The sequence below is a fragment of the Dreissena polymorpha genome, chromosome 13 (assembly GCF_020536995.1).
Source record: "Dreissena polymorpha isolate Duluth1 chromosome 13, UMN_Dpol_1.0, whole genome shotgun sequence".
NCBI lineage: Eukaryota > Metazoa > Mollusca > Bivalvia > Myida > Dreissenidae > Dreissena > Dreissena polymorpha.
This window is the reverse complement of record NC_068367.1, coordinates 37828427-37838248: the sequence shown is the minus strand read 5'-3', so window position 1 is coordinate 37838248 and position 9822 is coordinate 37828427. Positions and strand designations below refer to the sequence as shown.

The following is a 9822-nucleotide window of genomic DNA, read 5'->3' as shown; positions in this document are numbered from 1 at the left end:
ATTTTCTGACGCTATAATTGTATATGATATTTCCTTATAGCATAATCAGATGACAGTGTGTCAAAACAGCTGTATTGTTTATCCTTAAACACTTCGTTTAGTTCGAATGACATGCGATCTTTTAGCGGCATTGAGTTGATACCCACACTCAATCTTTACCATGGTTATGGACCCATATTTTATACAAGATGGCGTAACTGTATCAATGTTTTTCGTTTGGGAAATCTTTAATGTTTGATTTAAGTCAAGTACTTCGGTATATATAATGTTTCATATTCAACATAATTTATAACATTGATGAAACTATTTCATGAACGAAAGTGCACCGTCATGAGCCCTCAGGCAGTTATATCATTATGAATAGCAAAGTATCAATTTATTGTGCTTTGTATATACGTATTAACGACAGCAACCTTGCGAATGAGCCGCATAATCGACAACTTCTGAGATGTGATACATCTGCATATTCTTTTTATTGTTTGTTTCCGATAATCTTTGTTGCTACAATTACACTTATACGTTCATTATCTGCATTATCATTATCGCGATTTTCCCGATTTGTATCGCCTATATTTGTTCCGATCTTTAGCAATGTTTGCGCCTCTCATCATAATCCAATTATCTATGTACGTGATCGATTGTAACATACGATCCTCCTTAGAAAACGCCAAGTTCTTTGTTGTGTATGTATTTAAGTTTTTCTGCCATTTCAACGTCTATACCATGATTACCAAGAGCTACACATTTTGTTTTGAGAGCGGTTTCCAGCGTTTTTATATCTTTGTTTTTTAATCGGATTTGTATCTTCTTTTTTTAAAACTTTGATTCAAATTCATTAACCTCTTTAGTCCCCGATCATTTCCATATGCTAAGGATTTAAGTAAGATTAGTTATCATGTGAGGATTACACAATTGCATTGTTTTAAAGGTAGTAAATGTATGCTGATAACCCAGTATGCTTGCAGTTAATGAACGATGTTAGAGTACAAGTAGGATCCGAGAAGTCCGCTTGATCAAAAGTTTGCAACGCCATCGATACAGTAATGCCGATGAATAAATTGCAATAAGTGTCTAAATAGCATTATTTTAATTTTTGAATAATGGCTTTTCGTACCCGAACAATCCTAAAACTGCCTACGTAGTAATTTGGCAATGGCTTAGATTCAGGTACCAAGTAAGTGTTTACATTTATGTACGTTCTAGTATGGTCTATGTTTCTTTAGAAAACTCACTTTTGTCTTTGTTCTCTTATTTTTTCTTCCAATCTATTCATCTCTAGCATAAGTAGCACAAAGATAGTCCAACAACTTTAAAGTTGTACAGGATCTTAAGCATATTATCTTTATATACGCTTTTGTGGAAACTTTAGACTTTATTTTTAATGTATTTAAATTATACAACCGGAAGGTCACGGGTCTGTATTGCATAAATATTCCATAGTCTATGACTGATTTGCTTCCTCAAACTGAACACATACTTAGTGTTCACATCGCTAAACATAATGAATCCAGTTTCACTTTCGGTTTGGTTGGTTTGTTAACACCCTAAGTTTCTTTCAAAAGTTTCTGGTGGTATTGATTATGATCAGTCGAGGTAAATAGTGACATTTCTTAAGATGTTTCGTAATGAAGAATAGTTAAAAATTCACATGCAAAACTTCATATTAAAAGTATAAATGCAGACAACTTTGATTGTTTTCTGGCAAGTTTGTGTCATCGGTTACAATCAAAGTTGTCTGCATTTATACTTTTAATATGATGTTTTGCATTTGCATTTTTTAATATTCTTCGTATCGAAACATCTAAAGTAATGTCACTTTTAACCTCGACTGTTCATAATCAATACCACCAGAATCTTTAAAAAAAAAAATTACGGCGTTTACAAACCAACCAAAACCGAAAGTGAAACTGGATTCATTATGTTTAGCGATGTAAACACTAAATATGTGTTCAGGCGAATTAGTCATTGACGATGGAATATTTATGCAATACAGACCCGTGACCTCCCGGTCATAAGTTGGAAACCATGTCCATTACACATCAGCGACCTTTAAATATTTTAGTATTTCAGAATTATATGATATGATATGATATGATATGATATATATATATATTATGTTTGTAAGAAACGTATACATTTCTTAAATAAGGTCAATGGCGTCAGTGTATGTAATTAAGTGACGCGCCCTTTTTTATACGACGTTGACGTCCTGTTATTTGACGCTATTGTTATTGTTGTGAAAAACGTTCACGGACAGGAAAATGAATTGGAACTGGGATGTTTAATAAGAACTTTCTGACATCAGTATCGGTAAATGATATTTATATTTGTATCAAAATGAATTAATAAAACTGTTTGTTTGAAATAATAAGTAATTATTCAAGTCAGTATCTGTATCTGTATTGTTTGTGAACTGGATTTAAATGTTTTGTATAAATGTAGATCTTTCTTACTTATTGATTGTTTGAGATCCGAATGTATGATTTAAATGTGTTAATATTTATTTATTATTTCATCTTTGTTTGTTTCAGTGAATCGCTATGTCGATGAATAAAAGTTTTGAAATCAGCGCATTATTCGTTATTTAAATGATTGTCGCCCCCAAGTTTCCAACAATTCTCGATAGTCAATTGATGTACAGTTGATGTCTGATAGACGACCTTCTATGATTACGTATCCAGCAACAGAAATCATCACTATGGATACCTTAGATACGGAAGGTAATACTAATCAAGACTTTTCTACTTTGAAACGAGCACGTACAACACAGTTAGCTCAAATGACAAGACTTGCGTCAACCTTACGAGAGGGTCTTAATTTACCCAAACCGGAACTGTTAACATTCAATGGGACGCCTACTGATTATTGTAAGCTCATCAACAATTTCGAAACGAACATTGAATGCAGAATAAGTGATTATAGACTCAGACTGAGTTATTAAATTCAGTATTGTACAGGTGAGGCTAAATCGTGTATAGAGGACTGTGTATTATTAGAACCAGCTGACGGTTATAAGCGTACCAGATCTATATTGTTTTCACGTTACGGCTAACCCTATTTCATTGCCAGATCCTAAATAAGTCTTAATGCATACAAGTTTAATTGTGTATCCCCGAATATGCATGAGTGATAACTACCTGTCCTTGATTATTAGTTGCAAGTGTACCTTTTACAGGTATACTGGATTAATATAGACTGATAAGCATCAACTTGACAACTCATCTCCCTTATGATATCTTGTGTTGCTCATTCTTAGGACAAAACTACAGTGAAAAAAGACCACTGGATTGTGACAATTCTGGCTGTCCAAGCCAGTGTTATCATTTAATATAAAGAAGACTCTCACTTTAATATACATTTCATATTAATTATGACATTGACAAAAGAAGAGAATATTACAAATGTTGATGTTCCCAATATTGACTTTAACAATTTGATACTCTTTTAAGTTTCCCATTCTTTAGTGTTTTAAAATAAAAATCCTAAATGACGTAATAGAATTGTACATATTTTTATTAGTAGTTTATTAAGTATATATACATATATTATAATATCGTTTTATCAATGGTGATCAGAGCACAAGAAACAAGATCAGAGCTTCATAATATGAAATAACAAGATGTGTTTGTGAAACACTATGTCCCCCCATATATTTGACCTTTGACCTTAAAGGATGACATTGACCTTGACTTTTTACAACTCAAAATATGCAACTCCATGAGATGCACATGCATGCCAGATATCAAGTTGCTATCTTTAACATTGAAAAAGTTATGGCCAATGTTGAAGTTTGACGCAAACAAACCAACAAACAGACAGGGCAAAAACGACATAAAAATATGTCATAGACAAATATGGCAGTAATCAAATCACTAGATTATGTGCCATGAATCTGAGAGGATATGGCGATGTGTTGCAATTTCGCATAAATAATGTGACCCATAGGTATATAATTATTTAGTCACATGCATCAGTGGTGGCATGTTACAATTTAAGCCTATTATTTACATATTTTTTTTTTAAATATGATGTTTTTTTATACCTTTTCGTGTTGAAAAGTTAACATGCAACATAGTTACTGTTGTTAAGTAAATTAAGTTACATATTATCTTATTTGGTTGGATGCGTATGCAGATACATACATACACACATATATATATATATATATATATATAATAAAAGTAAAAACACGTGTCTGGGATATAAAATATATATTGATTTAGCCAACGCGTTTCGCATAGCTCATCAGGGCATAATACAATATATTACAACGTCAAAATGTCATGGAGATAACGTCATATCAATTATGACGTCATAACGTCAATAAATATTAAATGAAATTTAATTTGGGTTTAAATACATGTATAAAATGTTGTTCTTTTGCTAACCTAGCTGAAATATTGTTCGAAAATAGCTTATAAAATGGAAATATTTTAAATTTTGGTTCATTATGTGAACATTCATCTAAATGTTTACTTAAAGGCATCTGTCTTGTTGAGGGGTCTCGCATTTGTTGTTCATGGACAGATCGCCTATTTCTAAGTTTATCGCCAGTTTGGCCTATATAATATTGTTTGCATCCATTGCATACTAATACATAAATCACATTTTGTATATCACATGACATATTAGTTTTTATTTTGAACATTTTGCAATTAAAATCAAAAGAATTCCCTTCAATAATATAACCACACAGGGCGCATCTAGGGTCATTACATTTGGATACTCTTGGTTCTTGAGATGAAAAGTAAGATTTGGTTAACAGACGTTTTAAATTAGGTGGCTGTCGCTTACATTTTATTATCTTCTGATTTTAAATTATTTTATTCATAACCGGGTCTGTTTGTAAAATGTCAATGTTGTTTTTTAATACGCCAAACAGTTCTTTATTTTTGGATTTTGTGTTGAAATAAATGGAATTATATTACTCTTGTCTTTTTGTGTTGATTTTGAAAGTAATTCATGTTTAGGGATGGAAAGTGCTTTTTAATACCTGTATTTATAATAGATTGTGGATATTTTCTTTGAATAAGGGAATGCTTAAGTTCATTTAAACGTTTTAGTTTAAGTTTATCATTCGAAACTATGGTGCATATCCGTTTCGCTAAAGTAAAAGGAATATTTATCTTTGTGTGTTTATTATGACACGAGGTAAAATTAAGATATTGTTTAGAATCAGTTTCTTTGTAATATATATCAGTATTAATTTCAGTATTGTTTTTTATAATCAATATATCAAGAAATGGTAACTCGAGTGTGCTTGTTTGCATTGTAAACTTGATATCCGAATGTAAGTTGTTTAAAATAGTATAAAAGTTTTGAAGTTCATGGGGAAATTTTGTCCAGAAAATAAAGCAATCGTCTAGAAATCTTTTCCAAAATGTTTTTATAAAAGAAAGAAATTCATCAATGATTATAAATTGATCCAATTCTTGCATATAGTTTTTGTTCTAAAAATCCCACTACCAATGTTGCGTATGTTGGCGCGAATTTAGTACCCATTGCAGTCCCTTTAGATTGGTTGTAGTACTTATCATCAAAATTGAAGTTATTATTTTCAAGTATTATTTTTATGCCTTCTTTTATAAACCGTTGCGAAAACCTTTCATTAACCGAATCTGGATATTTTTGAAGCCAATAATCAATAGCTTCTAAACCAAGAGTATGCGGTATATTAGAATATAAATTAATTACATCAAATGATACTAATGTACTTGACTCTGGAACTTGTGAAGGTATATGTTTTAGGAAATCTATGTTATTTGTTATATTGCTATTGACATATTTTACAAACGGTTTTAACAAGATATCCAATAAAGAACTTAAACGACTTGTTTCACAGTTAGTTCCAGCGACTATTGGGCGAAAGTTTAAATCGTCTGGATCCATTAACTCTATATATTCTGAATTGCTATGTTTAATTGCATCCTGAATGATTTTACTTTTATGAATTTTTGGAAGACCATAAAATAGGCTTGTTTTCCATTCGAATTTTACTAAGAAATCATTTTCCTGTTTAGTTAGTTTATTATTTTCCTTTAGTAAATTGCGTATTTTTGAAAGTGTTATTTGACTACCATTATCAGGGATTTGTTTATAATATTCAACGTCATTTAACATTGCTAATAATTTTCTTCTATAAAAGTCTGTATTCATTATAACAATTCCGCCACCCTTATCTGCTTCTTTAATAGTTATGAATTTGTCTTCTGCTAATAAATCTATAGCTTTTCTTTCTTGTAATGATAGGTTATGTTTAGTGTCATTTTCCATTTGAGAACGTTGAAGGCAAAGTGTTCGAGTAACATTTATATAATGGTCTAGTGTATTATTTCTATGTTTAGGTGGATAAAAGGACGTTTGATTTTTTACAATAGAATTGTTTGTATTATTATGATCACTATTATTAAAAAACTCTTTAAGCCTAAGTGATCTATGAAAATCATCCACATCTTTTATTTGATCATAACAATCATTTTTATATTTAGGTGTTGGTGTAAATTTAAAACCCCTCAATAAGACGTCAATTTCAGTTTGAGATAATGATCTTTTTGAAAAATTGTAAATTTTTGTAAATTATTTTGAATTTTCAGCTAGGTTACCTCAAGTTTCTATGTCGGACTGCTCCACTCCCTGCCTCCTTCTAAAAAATCAACGTTAAATTCGCTTGGTTTGTCGTCGTTATCTTGCAATGTGTCGTCGCTCGTATTGTTGTTGTTTCTATAGTTTCTTCTGTATGAAGACCTTGTGTTATCTCTTATATTGCTTCTGTTTGAAGTGGAATTGTTTCTTTGGAAATTGTTATGTAATTCGATGTTGGTATTATTAATTTTTAAAAGAACTTCTCTTACAATACTTTCCACATCTATATTTTGTAAACAGCTTGTTTGATTTTGTTGCAGATTTCTTCTTTGCGAATGTTGTTTATTGGTGTTTCTTTCTTGACTGTTGTAGTTGTATGTTGTTTTCAGATTTTGGTAGTTGGTGGTATTTTTTCGGACAGCATCCGCATATGAAGAGGGTTGATTTTTGTTTACGAAGTCTTGTTTTTTAAAGAATGGATTTTTATTTTCATGTTCCTTTATGAATTCTTCTTCGTATTTTGAAAGCCATTTTTCATTGTTTCCCCATCTTTTTGTGAAATTTCTTCATTTCGTTGCGTTTCCGTTTTCCAAAGTTCTACCAGTGTCCGTGCTGTTTTTCCGTTGCATTTTGAATGTATCAATTTGAATATTTCTTCGTCGATGCGCTTGAATTTCTCACAGTTTAAAGAAGCACGTAATGACTGCAATTCTGTTTGGATATTGAAGTCATTCAATACGGCCATTTCTCTAACTGATTTCTGATCGATATTTTCATTTGGTATTTCTTTTTTCTGTAAATGTTTTGGTATTACCATTGGAGTTGATCTTAACCATTTAGAATATTTTTCAAAATGGCCTTTATTTTTTATCATGGACCAGTACGTACTTTTTCGTATTTCCATTTTGTTGTGCCATATATTTGATATTTCCATTTTTATTTTAAGTGCTTTTCTTTCAAATATGTTATTGTTTTCCTCGTTATTTTCGTGGTTCACGGATATTTAAAATATTTCCATTTTATAAGCTATTTTCGAACAATATTTCAGCTAGGTTAGCAAAAGAACAACATTTTATACATGTATTTAAACCCAAATTAAATTTCATTTTATATTTATTGACGTTATGACGTCATAATTGATATGACGTTATCTCCATGACATTTTGACGTTGTAATATATTGTATTATGCCCTGATGAGCTATGCGAAACGCGTTGGCTAAATCAATATATATCTAAAATCCCAGACACGCGTTTTTACTTTTATTATATAATATTCACAATCTGGATTATTACATTTTACTTATATATATATATATATATATATATATATATATATATATATGATCTGGCACGAGTTGTCATATATCATACCATATTTAATTAAACGCGTTCAGGAATTTTGATAGTTTGCGAGCCTTTGGCGAGCTTACTCACGAATTTCCAGGATGAGTTTAATAACGTATGGTATGATATGACAACGAGTGTCAGCTCTTTTTATCACAAGCTTTTAAATGAGCAAATTAAATAAATATTTACGCAAACATATTAATGATAAATCCCAAATGTTGTTTACATTTCGTGACGTCATTTGACGTTGCAACGTCATTTCAGCAAAATAACAAAATGCGATTGATCAATTAACGTTAACTAAGCCAATGAAAACGCTTAAAAAGTATATTACACATGTGTATGGTTAAAATATATGTAATGAGCACTTAACCAGACCATAATACAATCAATGATGCTGTTATAACAATTATAATATCTCAAATTATCCGATTAAATGTATTTCATACAGAAACTGATAGTAGCAATGATTTATTGCAGGAAAGCGCAATAAAACTTTGATTTGTTGACTTGTAGCTTGCACGATAAAGACGTAGGTCCCCAAAGACCGCTTTAGCATTTCCACAACTAAAAACCGAATGATGGCACTAAACGTCTAATAAGTTATTCACATTTGCATACTTAACCAGTCTGATTGATGATTACGTTTTATAAGTATATCATTATTTTTGTAATTCAGATATCAGGATGAAGTTCGCCGTGTGCCTGCTCGTTTTGTTGCCAATGGTCTACTGTGCCAGCATCGAGGAGAGATTCGTCTTCGGATCATTCCAGCTCCACTGTAAGTAATTTTCGTTACTTTCATCAACAATTGAATTTCTTGTCTAAAAAGAATCATGTAGTCCAATTTATTTCAACCGTGATCAATGGTTTGCTATAGTTGATATACGTTTTTGTTCAATATTAGAAGTTTGTTTTCATTCTCTTCTTGGTAATTAAAGGGTATATAAGTGACGATTACTGGCGATGTTTTACCATCTTTTCTCTAGTAAGCGACGTCACGAAACTTCTGCAGTCTTCTTTTGGCTCCGACACTACTGAGGCTGCATGTGATGCCGCCTGTCCGGGCCTCCTTGCTGCAGTCCCAGGCGGTAGTCTAGTCGCTGGATTGCTGTGCAGTCCAGCATGCAAAGAGTGAGTTCACGATTATTGTTGATTATTGTTGCTATGTCTGTATTATTATTTTCAAAAATGATGGTCAATTGAGTTTTCACGGACACAAATATTGTTGTTTAACTATCCACAAACATTAAGACTCAATTCTGAAGGTACCATAGAAATAAAGTTCGCATTTCACGTGCAAACCTAGAGCATTGTTTGAATAACAAAATACCTTTCGAATGAACATTTGAACACTTAATGATTCTTGTTTGTTATTCGGCTTTTTAACGCAAGCGCTATCATGTTTTATTCTTACACATCCGAACTCTTAATCGTCGTTGATAGATCTATAAATGAAATATGGGCATTTTTACCCTACAGTTCTACTCCTTCGATATATATTAACGACATATTCTGCTAAACTTTGGTGGGTTGATGTATTTCAGGCTCCAGCACCTTGCCCAGGGACGCTAATTTCTAATGGCATTGGATATCTCTTTGGAAAAAAATAAACGACATAAATATAAAATATTTGCTTCTTCATTTGATACTGGCACAAGTATTTATTCCAAAAATAGTACAAATTTAGCATCGACAATTAGTCTTACCGCCTTACCATACACCATTAAGTGATAGCTGATATTTTATTACTTATTAGTTTTTAAGTATAATATTACATGAAAATTCAAAAAAAAAGTGTAACACCTATTTCGCAGAAAAAATCGACAAAAGTTCCCCATGTTCAAAACGTAGACATTATTAAAATAACAGGGCATGATTGCTATGACTGT

At 31.5% G+C, this 9822-nt stretch overlaps 1 protein-coding gene across 1 annotated transcript; it reads left to right on the top strand.

Moving 5' to 3' along the window:
• The first annotated feature begins 2233 nt into the window (after positions 1–2233).
• On the top strand, positions 2234–9560 carry LOC127855629 (uncharacterized). The gene is made up of 5 exons (XM_052391375.1): positions 2234–2310; positions 2532–2720; positions 8610–8711; positions 8920–9064; positions 9478–9560. The coding sequence occupies exons 2-5, from the start codon at positions 2645–2647 to the stop codon at positions 9503–9505; spliced, it is 351 nt and encodes a 116-aa protein (XP_052247335.1). The 5' UTR covers positions 2234–2310; positions 2532–2644; the 3' UTR covers positions 9506–9560.
• Positions 9561–9822: the final 262 nt, after the last annotated feature.